The sequence below is a fragment of the Cebus imitator genome, unplaced genomic scaffold (assembly GCF_001604975.1).
Source record: "Cebus imitator isolate Cc_AM_T3 unplaced genomic scaffold, Cebus_imitator-1.0 Scaffold441, whole genome shotgun sequence".
Lineage (NCBI taxonomy): Eukaryota > Metazoa > Chordata > Mammalia > Primates > Cebidae > Cebus > Cebus imitator.
In genome coordinates, this window is record NW_016107756.1 from 1,153,127 (window position 1) to 1,172,426 (window position 19,300).

General features: G+C 48.0%; 1 protein-coding gene across 4 annotated transcripts in view; it reads right to left on the bottom strand.

Annotated features, from left to right (window-relative positions):
• Nucleotides 1–535: 535 nt before the first annotated feature.
• The window catches only part of VPS53 (VPS53 subunit of GARP complex), a 181,608-nt gene continuing 162,843 nt past the window's right edge, over nt 536–19,300 (bottom strand). For 3 of the 4 annotated variants that reach the window (XM_037732101.1, XM_037732100.1, XM_037732103.1), the window contains 5 exons: nt 16,269–16,417; nt 11,856–11,925; nt 2,716–2,853; nt 1,185–1,289; nt 537–712 (listed from right to left, as the gene is read on the bottom strand). In XM_037732101.1, the coding sequence (XP_037588029.1) occupies nt 542–712; nt 1,185–1,289; nt 2,716–2,853; nt 11,856–11,925; nt 16,269–16,417 (633 nt within the window). In that variant the 3' untranslated portion in view covers nt 537–541. Of the gene's footprint in view, nt 713–1,184; nt 1,290–2,715; nt 2,854–11,855; nt 11,926–16,268; nt 16,418–19,300 lie in introns of all 4 variants that reach the window. The other variant, XM_017510590.2, reaches the window with a different exon arrangement.

Here is a 19,300-nt window from a genome sequence, read left to right on the forward strand (position 1 = left end):
GGGGGGAGGGAGGGAGAGGAGGAGAGGGGAAGCGAGGGAGAAGGAGAGGAAGAGGAGGAGGGAGGGAGGGAGGGAGGGAGAGAGAGGAAGAGGGAGGGAGGAAGAGGAGGACGGAGGGAAGGAGGGAGGGGTGAGATCCAGGCTTCCTCATTCAAGTTGCCTGGATGGGGAGGTGCACGGTGGACCCAGTGTCAGAGGGTGTGACAGCCCTGCTGACGCTACATGAGTCAACGGCAATTCTGCTAGTCAGGGGCAGCTCAGGGACGGCAAGTGAACCCCAGGGACCTTCCCCTGCTGCTGCCTCTGCTTCGGAAACCAGAGATCATCTAAATGGCCTTCTCAGAACCCAGCCCTTACTCAGCATCTCTGATGAGGGCAGGAAGTAAGACAGGGCATGGGAGAGACTCAGTAACAACCCAGATGTTCCAGAAAGCCTGGAGACTGATGATGTGAGTGTCCCGGGGAGCACAGGAGACGTCAGGGGCTTTCGGGGAACGTGGTGCTAAGGGGCTGGCCAGGAGCAAAGTGCCTGTTGCTGCTGCTACAGTCTCTTTTTAATGAGTTTCTCAAGTTTGCGGATGCGAGACGACTCCTGCTCTGGCGTTGGCGCCATCAGGGACAGGGAGCCGGTGCTTTCCGCCCCGGAGGGCGGTGCAGGGAGCCGCTGGCGCAGGAGTTCCAGCATGCTGCTCTGCTCGCTCCTCTTCAGCCCCTGGGGTTGAGAGAGAAGGAGAACCGTCAGGAAGGCTGGGCCAGAGAACGCAGCATTGGGTATGGGGGTCAGTGGAGACTCTGCAGACAGCAGAGTCACTCCAGGCTGAGGATGACTGCTTTCCTCAGAGAATTAATCGCCAGCCCTGGGTAGTGGCCTGGGAGGAAAACAGAGGGGAAGAAAGGGCCATGGAAGATAAAGAGGGGCTGAGAGAGAAGGGCAGGTCCAGGAGGTAGGGGAGGAAACCCTCCTGTCCTCATCCTCTGCCCTCCTCCCCTGTGCAGGGGCCTATCAATCCTCGAGAGCACACGCCCACAACCACCTCCTCCAAAGGCTTCTCCGAATCCGGTTAGCTCCGTGGAGCCAGGCAAAGCATTTTGAGAAAACCCCCCAAGAACCTATAGCCCACCCCAGTTAAGAACCAAGTGTGAGGAGGACGGCAAGCATGGGCAAATGCGGAGCCTGCACTCACCTTCATGTCCAGGATCTTCTGGAAGGTTTCCGTGTTACAGTCTGTGAGGAGTTTGATGTAGTTGTCGACGAACACCACCAGCGGCTCATGAGGGGCCATCACCACCTGCCAGGAGGATGGGCAGGCCCGTGAGGTAAGCTCACCGCAGCGCAGGGCTCGCCCTCACTGCCTGCTGAGCGCAAAATGCAGCCTGTGAGGTCTCCTTCTCATCTTCACACTCAACTAGAGCAGCGTGTCCTCAATTTGCTGAATCCCAAATATCACCTGCATGGCTTTGTAAAGCACGGGTTCCCGAGCCCTTCCTTTAAATAGTCTAATTTAGCCCTGGTGGGGTCCCAGGTGACTGTCAAAACATCAGGACCCTTTGGGAAACACTGCGTGAGAGGGTCTCCTATTAGACGTTTCACAGGTACACGGTACCCACTCCTCCTGCCCCGAAGTACTATTACTTCTGAGAAATGGGTGGCAAAAGGCACTGGTGTAAGTGGATTTCTGCAAAAACAAAAATGCCAAAGCTGCCTCACTTTTCTGAAGACTTAAAATCTGGACTTCGTGTAACTACTGAAAGTATCAATTAACACACAAAGGAAAGGAAGGGCACGGCAATCCTCACACTCGTTTCCATTTGGCTCTGGAATGCAGTATCTGACTTTCTTCCTGCATTCCCCAGACTGCCCCAAAGCGTGGCCAGTGGTTCACTCAGGAATCCTCTGCAGAGAACTCCCGGACTGCACGCTCTCCTCCACAGCCAATAACCAGCAGTGGAGGGAAATGAACAGGCTGCTTCCCATGTCCTCAGGCCACAGCTCCAGGTTCAGGCAGGATCCTCACCCGTCCCAGGTGTCTGAGGCCCTGCTGCTGCTTCCTACTCCTGCCGTCTCTGAGTCATCTGGCTTAGGAACAGATGACTGAAGAGCCTAGAGGCCCTGGGTTTTTCAGACACATCATGACAGGACCATTTGTTCTCCAGCCCTCATCCCCACTCTCCCAAATGGTGGAAATCAGAGGCAGATGCTCAGGGTTCAGACGTTCAGCACCCGAAGTACAATCCTTTGTTAAATGGGGCTTTAACAAATCCATCTGCCAATGAGATTCAGTTACTATGACATCTGTTCAGAGTTCATGTAAAGTGAAGACAGAGCACAGAAAGCCAAGAAGGCTGATGTGGAAGGGAGTAACTGAGACCCGGGCCTGGAATTCCTGCTGAGCAGCAGAGATACCTGACGTGACTGACTCACAGCGACAACGCCACCGAACTTCCAAGCTTGGCCACATCCGATTATAAGAGAATCCCATGACAACAAAAAATTCATTTGTCAGGAGGAATTACTGACCCCCAGTAACTACCCACAGACTTTCAACATCTGATGAGGCCAAAAATTCAGTCCAGCCCATGAATGTGGACAAGCTTTGAGAGCGCTGGGGACAAGACCTACCCTGTGCCTTCAAAACCAAAGCTTCTTGGAAACAGAGATGAAATAAACAACCGACCCCTTTATACAGAATCCCCGAGAAAGGCACAAGCCATCACCTTGAGGATCATCTCCGCCCGGGTCATGCCTTTGACAACGATCTTAGTGTAGCTGGCGGGCGCCTTCCTCACCACCTGAGAGCCGATGGAGGGGAGATCAAGCAGGACCATCTTCAGGGAGTGGGTGTCCAGCAGCAGCTGTGGAGCAAGGCAGAGTGTGACCGGTCCCTTACAGCCACCCAGCACCGAGCGGACCCATGCCCAGGAGTAACATTTTTCTGATTACGTGCATAATACATTCTTGTTGCAGAAAACTTGGGAAATAAACAGAAATATAAAAGAAAAAAGTTATGTATAATTCCCACCACGTACGAAAAACATCAAGAAGCCAGCTTATGTGTATGTAAGTAAAAAATACATACAATAAGCTGGTGGCCAGGAGCAGTGGCTCACACCTGTGATCCCAGCACTTTAGGAGGCCCAGGCAGCAGGCTCTGTAGGGCTCAGGGGTTTGAGGCCACCCTGGGCAACATGGAAAAACACAGAAGGCATCCAGGCGTGGTGGTGCACACCTGTAGTCTCAGCTACTGGGGCGGACTGAAGTGGGAGGGTCACTTAAGCCTGGGAGGCTGAGGCTGCAGTGAGTCAAGATGGTGCCACTGCACTCTCCAGCCTGGGTGACAGAGTGAGACCCTGTCTCAAAAACAAACCACAACCCCCGCCACGAAACTAAGTCAGAATTATACTGTATGTATACATAATTTTATAACCTGGTTTTCTCACTATGTAAAATTTGTGTATTGTGTTTTCCCATCTCTGCAGTCATGATTTTTAGCTGCACTCTAACGTGGGCCACATGGCAAGACCCTATCCTCTAAAGCAGCAGCATCGTGACTTTTAAAGGCCCTGCAGTACTCTGTGATGTGTGGCCGCGTAAACGTCAGGATCTTTCCAACCGAATGGACCCATGTACGCCTCTGCCAGCAGCGCAGACTGCACCCTTATTGACACTGAAAACTCCTAAAATCCTGCTTTTCGTTAGGCAAAAAACAGTAACTCATTATTGTTGTTTTTAATTCCTCTGGATGTTAGTGAGGATGTGGATTTACCCAAATGTAAACATTGTATCTTGGCAACAATCTACCTTTTCCTCTTTCTTTGTTCTTGTTCTCTGGGATGCCAATCATCTAGGACACCTGCAGTCCCGATGGCCCAGCACCTGCTGGGAATGACCTGAGGAAGCTTTGTCACATTCGGTCTGCATAAGGCCCTATTTGCTCTGGGGGTTATCGTTCCCATTGTACACATGAGATAAAGTTCCAGAAAAAGTTTACCAGCTCGCTAAACTCATCTCATGCAATGGGGCGGGGTTAGACAAAAGGTGGCCAGGAAGCTGAAGTCCCATTTCTGACTGCCCAGGTCAATGTCCCTGGGTGGTTTTGGCTCAGGGCTCACACTGGCCCCTGCTGCCGCTGCTCTTGGCAACCAGGGAGCAGAGAAATGGCTGAAGCCAGACGAGTGTACTCTGGCCTGCTGAGATGGCTTGGAGAATGGAACCACATGGCCACCACGAAGACAAGGGCAGGAGTGGGGCGACAGCCCCCAGTGCCCCAACTAGACTCGGTTGATGATGCTCAGACTCTTGTTCAGGACAAGGCCTGCTCCATCTGCCACTGCCTGCTTCCTCTGGAAAGCCTTCTGTAATTCCATCAAGCAGGTGAGAAATGGGATCCCTTCAGGCCCAGCCTCACTTTGCATCCTCCAATTTCCCATTTACTTTGCTTTGGACAGAAGAATTAATTACGTAGAGATTAACTACGTAAGGAGAGACACTATTAACTTAGGGGTTATGGCGATTATAATTTTGACAATAGTAGTAGTGTGTGGGGAGATGTCAGTGTTTTATTTGGAATAATTCAGATGTAAGAAATGACACTAAGGTCAGAGTAGTTTCCTGTGTTTCTGTAGCTAGTCAAAGGCCTACGTGTGCAGCTTGCTCTACTGTAGCCAGCAAAGTGCCAGGGCATTCTGGACCTTTCTAGATTTCCAGAAATGAACATTCTTCCACTCTGCTCAGAGGAAAGCGTACACAAGCCTCCTGGAGAGGGAATGGCACAGGCGGCCCAAGGCCTGCATGAAGAGCCTGGCACTGGCACACTTCCCAGAGCTCTGGTGGAAGTGACTGCTGCTCTTCCTCGGAGGAACCCAGCATGAGCCCCTCAAGAACACACATGGTCAGCCGGGCGCGGTAGCTCATGCCTGTCATCCCAGCAGTTTGGGAGGCCGAGGTGGGCAGATCACGAGTTCAGGAGACCGAGACCATCCTGGCCAACATGGTGAAACCCCGTGTATACTAAAAACACAAAAAATTAGTTGGATGTGGTGGTGCACATCCTGTAGTCCCAGCTACTAGGGAGGCTGAAGCAGGAGAACTGCTTGAACCCAGGAGGCGGGGACTGCAATGAGCCCAGATCACACCAGTGCACTACAGCCTGGCTACAGCACACTACATTTTTTGCGAGACTCCGTCTCAAAAAAAAGAAAAAAGAATACACATGCCTGATTCCAGGTGGATTAAACTCTTCGATATAAAAAGAAAAACGTTAAGAAAATACAGACCGGGCATGGTAGCTCGTGCCTATAATCCCAACACTTTGGGAGGCTGAGAGGTGGGTGGAGAGACCAGCCTGGCTAACATGGTGAGATCCTCATCTCTACTAAAAATATAAAAATTAGCTGGGTGTGGTGCTGCACACCTGTAATCCCAGCTACTCAGGAGGCTGAGGCACAAGAATCGCTTCAACCCAGGAGGTGGAGGTTGCAGTGAGCCCTGATCGTGCCATTGTACTCCAGACTGGGCAACAGAGTGAGACACTGTCTTAAAATTAAAAAAAAGATGTACAGCAAAGGTGTAAACATGTTACATATTTTGCTGAGCTGAGTGGTTAGCTAGTGTTCTATACATTATTTTCTGTACATTGATTAACTGGAATTTTTGTTTAAAGAATACCATTTGAAGCCTGACAAGGACTCAACTCTGTCTTCCATGTAACAGATTTTGAGAGCCTTGTCAAAATCAAAGCCATGTCTTAGCATTCATTTGCTGGTAGGAAAAAGAAAATCAGTCATTATATTTTAAAGCATATGGAGCTATTTCCTACTTTTTCTACTTCCCAGAGATATGCTATTTGCATAAATAATTGTATAATCTGAAGTGACAGGAGAGGTTTGAATGAACCAGACCTAATTCTCTAGTGTCCCTCACATATAGGGAGATACGACACTTGCATTCCCTGGCCAGTCACCATAAAATTCTGTCTTTACCAGACAGCTGAGAGTGAAAACCTGGATCTCAGGTTTTACGTCGAGCAATGTGGTCTAAAAAGGCAGGAACACGTCTAACAGATTTGGCAGCTGTCTGTGGGACGTGAAGGTAGAAAAGTTCCATATATCATGAAGATCTGCTAATCCTCATCTTTGAAACAGTTGGTAATTCATCTTCCTAGGCATGAGACATTGGGCAAGAGGTGGCTATTGCCAACTTCGTTTCTGCCTCAGCGATAATTTCTGGAGGGTGTGGGCTGGCTAAGGTAGTTGAAGGGATGGGGGTGCCAGCATGGCCAGTATGCTATGCCTGTGAATGCTCGTCACTCAGCAATGGAAATCTCTGAGGGGCCCTCTACTTCCTAAAGAGCCTCCCACAATTCTTGGGGACATGATGACTATCGGTAGTGATGAAAATTCTGAATAAATTAGATACAGGCCCTAGAAGACAACCATGTGAACAAAACCATATATTGAACCATACTGGCCCAACCGTATGAAGTTCTTCAGTGAGGTGGCACCGAGCAGACAGCTCAGGGTATGAGGAGGGTGGACCAAGGTGGGGACATGTTCTGCTTCTTTCAAAAATTTCGGCATGACTTTCACAGAGCACAAAAGCGCCTCATGTGCAGCTGGGCCACATCCAGATGCGGCAACGCCCTGCTGCCTAATGGAAGACAGAGGGCATCTCTGGCACCCTGAAGGCTCCCTCACCTCTCATCCAGTCGATGCACTCCTTTCCCTCCAGCAAAAGCAACCACTCTTCTGCACTCCATCACTGGAGCTTACTTTCCTGCTCATAACCTGCTGCGAACATTTGTGCACATGTCTGCTGGTAAAAAAGTCCTCGTTTCTCTGGGATGGAAGCTACTCAAGGGGAGGACTGCTGGATCACTGGGCAGGGATTGTCTGGCCAACTGCCTAGGAGTTTTCCCATGGGGCTGTGCTAACTTCCATTTCTACCAGCACCTATGAAAGTTCCAATGCTCCACATCCTTACCAGCACTTGGTATCATCACTCTTTTAAAATTATTATTATTTTTAGAGACAGGGTCTTACTCTGTCGCCTGGGCTGGAGTGCAGTGGTACAATCAGAGCTCACTGAAACCTCAAATTCCTGGGCTTAACTGATCCTCCTGTCTCCCAAGTAGCCAGGACTACAGGCATTGGCCGCCATACCTGGCTAATTTTTAAATTATTTTGTAGAGATGGTGTCTCGCTGTGTTGCCCAGGCTGATCTCAAACTGCTAGGCTCAAACAATCTTCCTGCCACAGCCTCCCAAAGTCTTGGGATTACAGGCACAAGCCACTTCACTTGGTCAAGGTATTTTAAGTACTCCAAATAACCAATCCTTTCTTTTATGGTTAGTGCTTTTAATGTTTTATTTACGGGATCTTTGCCTAACTCAAGGTCATATTCTCCACATTATCTTCCAGAAGCTTTATTGTCTTATTTTTTAGAGCCATAATCCACCTGAAATTAATTTTCTAAAATTGAAATATAATTCAAAAACCATAAAATTTACCTTTTCGAAGTGTAGAATTCACTGGTTTTTAAAGTATATTCACAAGGTTGTGCAGCTGTTAGCATTACCTGCTTCCAGACCACATCACCACCCCATAAAGAAATGCTTACCCATTTCCCCCACCCCACTCACCCTTTGCCAACCGTTAATCTGCTTTGTTTTATGAATTTGCATTTTCTGGACATTTCATAAAAGTAAAGTACATAATATGTGGCTTTTCATGTCTGGCTTCTTGCACTTAACATGGTTTCAAGGTTCATCCATGTTGTAGCATGAATGAGTATTTTATTCCTTTTAATGGCTGAATAACAGTCCCTTGTATGGATATACCACATTTTGTTTATCTGTTCATCAGCTGATGGGCATTTGAATAGTGTTGAATGGCTATTATGAATAGTGCTGCTATGAATATTTGTGTACAAGTTTTTGAGTGAACACATTTTTTTCAATTCTTTTTTTTTCTTTGAGACAGAGTCTCACTCTGTCACCCAACCTGGAGTACAGTGGTGCAATCTCACTCACTGCAACCTCTGCCTCCCAGGTTCAAGGGATTCTCCTGCCTCAGCCTCCCAGGTAGTTGGGATTACAGGCACACGCCACCATGCCCAGCTAATTTTTGTACTTTTAGTAGAAACAGGGTTTCACCATCTTGGCCAGGCTGGTCTTGAACTCCTCACCTCAGGTGATCTGCCCACCTCAGCCTCCAAAAGTGCTGGGATTACAGGTGTGAGCCGCTGCACCCAGCCTTTTTCAACTCTTTTGGGTATATATCTAGGAGTATAATTGCTGGGGCATGTGGTAACTACGTAAATGCCACAAACTCTTTTCCTAAATGGCTACACCACTTTTGCATTACCACCAGGAATGTACACATGTCCTCCTTTTACCAAATCCTCTTTGGAATTGATTTGTATACATGGTGTGTGATAAAGGTTAAGATTTTTTTTTTTTTTCCAATATGGATATCCAATTATCCAGCACTATTTACTGAAAAGACTCTTTTTCCCAAACTGAATTATGCCACTTTTGTTATAAATCAAATGTCTACATATGTGTGGGTCTATTTCTGAACTCAAATCTGTTCTGTTGGCCTACCTGTCCCTTGGGCCAGTGCACACTGCTCTAATTACAATACTATTACAATAAGTCTTGATATACTGAGCTTTACCCCCTCCAGTTCTGTTGTTTAAGATTATTTCAGCTGTTGTTTTCTGTATTTTCATCGAACTTTTAAAATCAGCTTATCAGTTCTCACACACACACACCCCCCTGCTGGGATTCCACCGTATCTGTAGATTAATAGATACCGTAATTAGGATTGAATTGCATCTATACGTTAATTTTGGAATAATTTACCACTTTTTAAATTTTTATTTATTTCTTATTGGGCAACCTCCTCAGCCAAAGTAGGCTCAGAAGACTCCACATTGATTTCTTTATGAGTCTTTCGTATCAATGAACATGAGCTATCCTGCCATTTTAAAGGTCTTTGCGGATTCCGTGTCTTAATATTGTACAGTTTTCTGTGTAGAAGACTTGTACATTTTTGACAGATTTATTCCCAGGTATTTAATGTTTCCTGATGCTACTGTAAATTATGTCATTTAAGGCTGGGAGCCATGGCTCATGCCTGTAAGCAGGATTTTGGGAGGCTTAGGAGGGTGGATTGCTTAAGGCTAAGAGTTTGAGATAAGCCTGGGTGACACAGGGAGGGAGACCCTACATCTACAGGAAAAAAAAAAAAAAAGCCAAGCATGGTAGTACATTCCTGTAGTCTCAGCTACTTGGGAAGTTGAGGCAGGAGGACTGCTTGAGCCCAGGAGTTAAGACTGCAGTGAACTGTGATTGTGCTCACAGTTATACTCACTCCAGCCTGGGCAACAGAGCAAAAAACAAACAAGTATTTCATTCAAGAGGTTCGTTTTTAAATTGTTTGCTGCTGGTATATAAAAATGTATTTTAGGCCAGCGAGGTGGCTCACGCCTGTGATCCCAACACTTTGGGAGACCGAGGTGGGTGGATCACGAAGTCAGGAGATCGAGACCATCCTGGCCAACATGGTGAGACCCCATCTCTAGTAAAAGACAAAAAAATTAGCCAGGCATGGTGGCGGATGCCTGTAGTCCCAGCTACTTGGGAGGCTACGGCAGGAGAATCACTTGAACCCAGGAAGTGAAGGTTGCAGTGAGCCGAGATCACGCCACTGAACTCCAGCCTGGTGACAGAGCAAGACTTCATCTCAAAACAAAACAAAACAAAAAAAACAAAACANAAAAAAAAAAAAAAAAAAAAAAAAAAAAAAAAAAAAAAAAAAAAAAAAAAAAAAAAAAAAAAAAAAAAAAAGAAAAGAAATATATTTTAAAATACTGACCTTATAGCCAGCAACCTTGCTGAATTTATATTCCAATAGTTTATTGGTAGATCCTTTTGGATTTATCACAATTACATTTGCCATGAAAAATGAGTTTAGTTTTCTCCTTTCTAATCTGTATATATTTTGTTTCTTTTAAAAATATTTTATTTTTTGCCTTGTTGTCCTAGCCAGGACTTCAACGACAACATGGGATAGAAACAGTGATGATGGACATTCTTGTCTTATCCCTCATCTCAAGGGAGAGAAAAGCTTTCATAGGTGACCACAGCCATAAGACTAATTAATGACCCTGTGAATCCCACAAGATTATGTGAGAATCACAGACTAGCAAGAAGCATTATAAATATCGGCATGGGTCAGTTCCTCGTGCCCTTGCAATTGCTCAAGAGGACTCTGGGGCCCAAAGATAAATAACTCACTTTATACAGCACTCAGAAGAGAATAAAGAGCAGAAAATGTTTCCTGTCCCATATTAAAGCACAACCTAAATTTAGGATCTAGCACCCTGGCGGCACGGCAGACACGGCTGAGGTTGGACAGAATCTTAGCTTCCAATGCCACGGCTCCAGTTCAGATGGCAGCCGCTCCGTGACTCAAGGCCGCGTCTGTTTCTGTCTGTGAACACTGCTGAGTTAACTGGACTCTGTTGGTTCTGCTGCCTAAGTGAACATGCCCACAGCTTCAGGGCCCAGACATCAGGGCAAACACAGGCCGGGCTAAACCTGCACTCATGTAAGAATCCCTCAGGGGCCACGCTGCCCTGCAATTCCCACCCATGACCTCCCCAGTCTGGGCCTGTCAAGATCCACACTCCCTGACTGCCCACTGGGGTCTGACTAAGTAAGCTTCAGTTCCTGCAGATGGTTTTCTCATCCACACCTCAAAATGGAAGTAAACATATGATTTGTGGTTTGTTAAAAAAAAAAATGATGGAAGTAAACACTGAATGAATTGATCTTTTTCTGAAGATATTGACTTTAGGTCTGAGTTTATTATTAAAATATTAGTTTTTTTTGCAGAGGAGATACAGTCTTCCTGTGTCACTCAGGCTTCAGTGCAGTGCCACGATCACACACTGTAACCTCCACCTCCCGGGTTCAAAGAATCCTCCAACCTCAGTCTCCTGAGCAGCTGGGATTTTAAGTGTGTACTATTACTGTGCCTAGCTAATATCTTTTTTTTTTGAGAGATGGGGATTTCGCTATGTTGCCCAGGCTGGTCTTGAACTCCTGACCTCAAGTGATCCTCCCTCATCTCAGCCTCCTGTCACTGGGATTTATTTATTTACTTACTTACTTTTTTTTTTTTTAAGATGGAGTCTTACTCTGTTGCCCTGGCTGGAGTGCAGTGCCACGATCTCAGCTCACCACAACCTCTGCCTCCCAGGTTAAAGCAATTCTGTCTCAGCCTCCTGAGTAGCTGGGACTACAGGCATGTACCACCATGCCCGGCTAATTTTTGTATTTTTAATAGAGACGGGGTTTCACCATGTTGGCCAGGCTGCTCTCAAACTCCTGACCTCAAGTGATGTACCTGCCTTGGCCTCCCAACCACGCCTGGCTAATTTTTGTATGTTTAATAGAAACGGGGTTTTACCACGTTGGCCAGGCTGGTCTGGAATTCCTGACCTCAGGTGATCTGCCCGCCCTGGCCTCCTGAAGTGCTGGGGTTACAGCGTGAGCTGCCCCCAGGCCCAGCCACCTTTACTTACTGGAGTGTGAGCACTAGGAAGCAGGGACCTTTCTGCGGTGCTTGCTGTGTTATACCTTGCACCCAGACCTTAGTAGGCATTCAAACAAAATTTTTAAAAATAAACGGAAGAATGACTTAAGAAACCTTCCAGGTCAGTCATCATACTGTCCCCAAACAGGGGGATCATCAATTTTATTCCTCCCAAGGAGATTTGGCCTAGACAGATACGTGTTTGATCTTCAACAAAAGCTGTCCGGCAAATGCCGACACCAAATCCATCTCACCTGTTCCGCTCCCACCATGCTAATCGGCTTGCACTTGAAGAGGTGGGTGATGAATTTGGGAATGAAGGAGCTGCGGATAAAAAAGAAGTGACAAATTAGGCTTATTCTCTCTCTCTCTTTTGAGACAGAGTTTCACTCTGGAGTGCAGTGGCGGGATCTCGGCTCACTGTAACCTCTGCCTCCCGAGTTCAAGTGATTCTCCTGTCTTAGCCTCCTTAGTAGCTGGGATTACAGGTGCCCACCACCATACTGGCTGATTTTTGTATTTTTAGTAGAGGTTTCACCATGTTGGCCAGGATGGTCTCGATCTCTTGATCTCGTGATCCACCTGCCTTGGCCTCCCAAAGTACTGGGATTACAGGCATCAGCTATTGCACCCAGCCAGGCCGGGCTTCCCCGACACTCCATCCTCTGTCCCCGGCCTCATCTACTGCAACCGGCCAGGCTTCCCCGATGCTCCATCCTCTGTCCCTGGCCTCATCCACTGCACCTGGCCGGGCTTCCCCGATGCTCCATCCTCTGTCCCCAGCCTCATCCTGCTAAGCCCTGGCCTCCCAGTGCTTCAACCCAACTGAGCCCCTTGAGGATCCCATGATTCTGCAGGCACAATGCTCTGTGCCTCCACTGTTCTCTCACCTGGAGTGCCTTTCCTAGAAGGGACTTGGGTCAGTACACACGCACCTCTCAGATCCCATTTAACATCTCCGGAAAGCCTTTCTTCTGTTGCCTTCGTCGTACTCTACATGGAGTCCACAGGCCTCTATCCTAACAGCTAACCCACTTCATTACACTTACTTATGTGTCTATTTTGCTTCACCTGGCTGTTAGGGCATATGAAGATGGGGCCATGTTTACCAAGCCAAAGCACTGAACTCCGGGTCTGAGACACAGGAGATGCTCAGGTAAATGTACATTGAAGAAATCGGCTGTTTTTTTTAGACAGAGTCTCACTCTGTCGCCCAGGCTGGAATGCAGTAGTGCAATCTTGGCTCACTGCAACCTCTGCCTGCCGGGTTCAAGCGATTCTCATGCCTCAGCCTCCTGAGTAGCTGGGATTATAGGCGTGTGGATACTTCACACCTGGCTTTTATATTTTTTTATTTTTATATTTTTAAATTTTCAGTAGAGCCTGTTGGCCAGGCTGGTCTCAAACTCCTGGCCTCAAGTGATCCGCTCATCTCGGCCCCACAAAGAGCCACGGCACCTGGCCATCTTCCACTGTTTGATTGTCAGCTTGGTATCAGCACTTTACCAGGAAGTTACTCTGTGACTTCTCCTTTCATCCTCCCAAGCACTATTATGAGAGCTGTCTGAATGGAGGAGAATCGGCCCAGTGGGTGAGGGAAGTTGCTTGTGGTTCAACTGCCGCTTCACCAGGCTGTGGACTCCAATGTCTCAATAGGAAAGGCGGCTGTTGCTCAAGACAGTAAACAGAGGTAAAAGCAAACACCTATGGGTTTGCATTGGTGGGATAGAAAGGAAGTTACAGGAAAGGAAATTGGGGTCCAGAGATCAGATCTGCGAGATGGCTTGCTGATCAGGAAGGAGAGCAAACAAGGACCTATTTGGAAGAGATTCTTTACTGCTGTAAACCAGAGCCAGGCAGGTAATGTGAGACTGAATCCATGACCAATTGCAACTGTCTGGTAACCTAAGTTGTTTCACATTAGAATGAGCTTTGGGCTGGGCACAGTGGCTCATGTCTATAATCCCAGCACTTTGAGAGGCCGAGGCAGGAGGACTGCTGGAGCCCAGGAGTTTGAGACCAGCCTGGTCCTACCATGATGAAATCTCATCTCTACAAAAAATACAAAAATTAGCTAGGTGTGGTGGCATGTGCCTATAATCCTGCTATTTAGGAGGCTGGGGTGGGAGAATCACCTAAGCCCAGGAGACTGGGGCTGCAGTGAACTGGGACTGCACCACTGCACTCCAGCCTTGGTAACAGAGTGAGACCCTCTATCAAAAATAAATAAATAAATAACAATAATAATAAAAGACAGCTTTGGCTGTGCCCTTGAACTGGCTCTCTCTGTACCAGTCTACAGGCAGGGGTGGGGGGAATAAAAGGAGCAGACACACATCCTTTGAGGGGAAGACCAAGCAAGGTGCTGGGTAACCGCCAAGGGCTCTTCTGCCATCAGGGGGGTGGTGGCTGTTGCCCTTGGCTAGGGAAGGGTCTCCTCACAACGCCCACCTCTGTTAAGCAGGATTTTACAAGAATGAGAAGGCACCATGGATGAAAACGCGACACCACTTTCTAGATCTCAGGCTAAGCGACTCCAGATGAGAGGATGGGCATCCAATCCCCAGTGCACTCAACCTGGACTTAGACATGGAATTCAAGGTCTCTGAGAGAATGTGAGGCTGCTGCTGCGAGGTGCTGGGAAGGGCTAAGTCAGTGGGCTCCATATTCACTTTAACAAAAGCTCAATCAGACCCCTGAGCAGCCAGCCTGGAAATTTTCAGTCACAGCACATTTTTACAGAGGTGCTGCCTCTACCAGCAGTTATGGGGAGTGTCATAGCGTGATTTATCAACAGTGCTTTTAACACACTAATGAGCATCCAGGGAGGGAGAGAATTTCAACTCCTGGTCCATCTGCCCTACTGCAAACAGGAATGCCTCCCTGCAGAGTCCACTCTATCCTTTCTTGACAAACTAGAGAGTAACGCTGACACCACAAGCCGCTCCATAATTGCTAGTCCTGAGGGGATTGTTTGTGAAGTAGATTTGGGGAAGGCAGAAATGGAGTCCCGACTCACCATCTAGGGCCTGGACGAGAACCCAAATACAGTAGCTTTGATTGGGCTGACCCTCCTGAAGCCCTTCCCGGAGAAGTTTCCCAAAATGCCTGCTTAATGACTGGTCAGGGGAGACGGTGACCCTCGACACTGCCTGCTATCACAGGAAATGGGCTACAGCCAGGTGGCAATCGGCAGAGGACCAAACTATTTCCCTCGCCTCAAAACTCAGGCCAGAAATGGCCACACACGAGGACACAGCAGGAAGACACTGGCTCAGGTGCACTCCACCCACCTTGGCCACGGCAGGAAGACACTGGCTCAGGTGCACTCCACCCACCTTGGCCACGGCAGGAAGACACTGGCTCAGATGCACTCCACCCACCTTGGCCATGGCAGGAAGACACTGACTCAGGTGCACTCCACCCACCTTGGCCATAGAGCTCCGTGACTTGCTCGTCCCAATTTCTAGTACCTTCCTTGGACCAAGCACGTGTACAACTATTAATAGATAAATTCTAGCAGCCATGATAAAAAGTACCAGGGGAGGGAGGACAAGAAGGCTGGAAAGAAACATAACTGATGGCTCCTACCCTTGAAAGGCTTATAAGCCAGCCAGAGACAAAATGCATCTATGAAATCCCTGAAAAGGCATTGTAATTATCCAAACTCGGGGAAGGGGGGTGACGCCTGCACATTTCACACAGTAGGCCCCATTCATTTCCGTGTGCCATGACCTGGCTGGGGGCTGCACTGCTATTACTGTTGCCTATGACTTTATTGGAAGATTTGGTTTTATTATGATGCTTCTTTTGCATACAAATTAAAATTAGTACTGCAGGCACCAGAATGAACCCCAGCTGGATGCTTGGGACACCCAAACTGTGGGGATGCTGGCAGGAACTATGGTTTTAAAAACAATGCAACTGAGTGTGACACTGGAGTGGTGGCCCCATGTCACCCTGTGTTTGTCCAAACCCACAGAGTGTACAGCACCAAGAATGACCGCGGTAAACCATGGAGTCTGGTGACAATGACATGTCAGTAAAGGCTTATCAGCTATAACACGTTTTGTGTGTGTGTGTGTGTCAGGGGGGTATCAGTAATGCAAGACTGTGTGTGTGTGGGGTCGCGTACTGCTGTGTGTGTGTGTGTGTGTGTGTCGGTAATGGAAGACTGTGCATGTGTGGGGTTGGGTACTGCTGTGTGTGTGTGTGTTTGTGTGAGGGTATCGGTAATGCAAGACTGTACATGTGTGGGGTCAGGCACCGCTTTGTGTGTGTGTAATGGAAGACTGTGCATGTGTGGGGTTGGGTACCCCTTTGTGTGTGTGTGTGTGTGTGGGGGCGGTATCGGTAATGGAAGACTGTGCACGTGTGGGGTCGGGCACCGCTGTGTTTGTGTGTGTGTGTGTGTGTGTGTGTGTGTGTGAAGGTATTGGTAATGGAAGACTGCATGTGTGGGGTCGGGCACCGCTGTGTGTGTGTGTGTGTGTGTGTGTGTGTGTGTGTATGTGTGAAGGTATCGGTAATGGAAGGCTGCATGTGTGGGGTTGGGCACACAGGAGATCTCTGTACTCTACCCCATTTGGCTGCGAATGCTGAAATTGTTCTAAAACATAAAGTCTATTAAAAAAAAAACCCAGAGATGAGAAGATCTCAGCACCTACTTTGCAAATTTGATGCAGAACTGAGTGAAGTACTTCCGTGTGGAAGCCAGGTTGTCACGGATGATGGGCACGTTCTGCTTGATGTGAAGGATGACAGAGGTGACGTAGGGGCTCTGGTCACCGACATGCTCCACATTCTGCCACTGCATCTGAAATGGACACAGGACAACGTGTTGGATCTTCACAAGACAGTATCACCTGTTACTGGGGAAGGGAAGGGCTGCAGTGGAAATCAGGTCACAGCTCCGTATCACAGCAATCAGACTCTTTCGAAAGTCTTGAGAATTTGTCTTATCATTCTGTAGGAACTGATACTCAGGACAAAGATGAGCGTGCCCAGCTGACCCCGACAGTGAAGTGAACCTAGGACAGAAACAAGCATGCCCAGCTGACCCTGAGAGTGAAGTACACCCAGGCCCTCTCCTTTTCCTGCCTTGTCCCCAGCACGCCTGATACAGCCCCCCTCCCCAGCAAAGCTGCCCTCCTGTGACGGATCCTGCTGCCCTGCCAAGTGCCCACCGCAGGGACTGCAGCGGAGTGGGGAGGGACCTCAACTCCTGAGCTGACCAGCAGCCTGGGAGAGCAGAGTGGTGGCTGGAGGCCGATGAGAAGCCGGAGAGGAATTAAGACACCCTTCTCTTCAGTAAACTGGGAGGAGTCCAGGATTCTTTAAAACAGAAAACTGGAAATGATACAGTATGTGGGGATGTTGCTTCAGAATCATATGACATTACTGGGAAGAGGTGTACATGAAATAAGATCATGAAGCTGAGCGACAGGTACGTGAGGCCGACCATACTGTTTCCTCTACTTTTGAATATATTTAAATATTTTCATAATAAAACATTTAAAGGGGTATGCATGTAGAATCTTACAATCCTAAAAACCTTTGAGATTGTGTCAGGATTTTAATAAAGGGAAGGCAAAGAGAATCTCTGGTAGGGTAGAAAGAGGGTAAAATGGAGACGTGGGCAACAGGACCTGAGCCGGGTGCAGGGAGAGAACATTGCTGAGGGCACCGATGTGGTCCCTGGCCAGGCAGTGAACAAAAGTGACAGAACTGCTTCAACCCAAGCACTAACCACATACTCTGAAGACACCTAAAGCGGCTGGATTCCTGGACCACGTGGCTCTAACCACAGGCTCTGCAGACACCTCAGTAAAGAGGCTGGACTCCTGGACTACGTGGAACTAACCACACACTCTGAAGTCACCTCAGTAAAGTGGCTGGATTCCTGGACCACGTGGCTCTAACCACAGACTGTGCAGATGCCTCAGTAAAGGGGCTGGATTCCTGGGCTATGCGGCGCTAACCACACACTCTGAAGACACCTCAGTAAAGTAGCTGGATTCCTGGACTTCGTGACACTAACCACACGCTCTGAAGATGCCTCAGTAAAGCAGCTGGATTTCTGGACTACGTGGCTCTAACCATACACTCTGGAAGATACCTCAGTAAAGTGGCTAAATTCCTGGCCTACTGTAGCTCTAACCACACAGTCTGCAAGACACCTCAGTAAAGCGGCTGGATTCCTGGATTACGTGGCTCTAACCACACATTCTGGAAGACACCTCAGTAAAGTGGCTGGATTCCTGGACTACGTGGCTCTAACCACATGCTCTGGAAACACTGCAGTAAAGTGGCTGGATTCCTGGACTATGTGGGTCTAACCACATGCTCTGGAGACACCTCAGTAGAGTGGCTGGATTCCTGGAATACGTGGCTCGATTCCTGGACTACGTGGCTCTAACTACATGCTCTGGAGACACCTCAGTAAAGTGGCTGGATTCTTGGACTATGTGGCTCTAACCACGTGCTCTGGAAGACACCTCAGTAAAGTGGCTGGATTCCTGGACTACGTGGCACTTGGCAGCACTGACTTGTGGGAACTTAGGCAGCAATGCTGCAGTGTGGCATCCCCCAAGGGCATGGCAGGAGGCAGGCACAGTACCAGCTCCCAGCCTGTCCCGGGACTGCAGGGAAGGGTACTCTAATCTCTAACCCCGAAGAGTGGGCACATGCTGGAGGGGTTCTGCTGAGTCAGCCTCCCACAGCAGAGCTGGATGGTCTGTTAAAAAGATCCTAAGCCAAACACAAGCCATATAATATGTTCATAGAAGGAGGTCAGTGGTTCTGAGGTCTTGCTATCTCTGGCAAGAAACCACTATTTTCATAGAGCTCTTGGGGAAAGGAAAAACTCAATACTAAGAGAACTTGTTTAAAAGAATCACACTGTACGGGGATGATTCCCTAGCCGTGAGAAGCTCAAATGACTCCTAATGTTTCTTCAAATCAGCAGATAATGTATGCTAAACGCTTAAGGGATGTGCACACACAGAACCACGGAAAAGCAGGAAGGGACCTGCATCTTCACTTCAGAGATAAGAAAACCAAGGCCCAGCGACATGAAGACTCCCATGCAACGTTTCCTAACCAGGCTCCACACAGGAAAAATAACTCTAATTTATTACCAGGAAAAAACAAACCAGGAAGAAACAGTAGAGAGGTCTACTATGTACTGACTTAATAGTCTAATGCTCTGGTTATGTGAAATGTTTTCCTCATTACCTTTTATCTTACTTAAGAGGCTTCTTTCTCCATTTGATTTGGAAGATGTGACTCATCCAATGAGCATCCTAGGTGATTTTCAATGAGCTCATCAGGTGAGGCCAAACTGGACAGGTTCCGTTAAGTCATCAGCTATTCCTCAGCTCTGCAGCAAGATTTGGAGCAGAATGTTCTGGGTAGACACTGCAAACCAGGCAGGGCTTGATGCCCCCAGCGCCAATTGACATGAAGCTCTTCCATGGTGATGACTATTACTTTCCAAGCTGGCAGCTTTGTGTATTTCATAATCTCAAAACAGCTTATAAGCAATTATCTCAACATGACAGCTCTCCATGAAAAAGGGAGGCCACAGAAAGACGCGGTGACATGCCCTGTCACCAGTTACAAAGTAGCTCAAAGCAAGACTGAGCAAAGGGCCTGGGATTTCCTCACATTCCCACTGGTTATTCCACACGTGTCACCT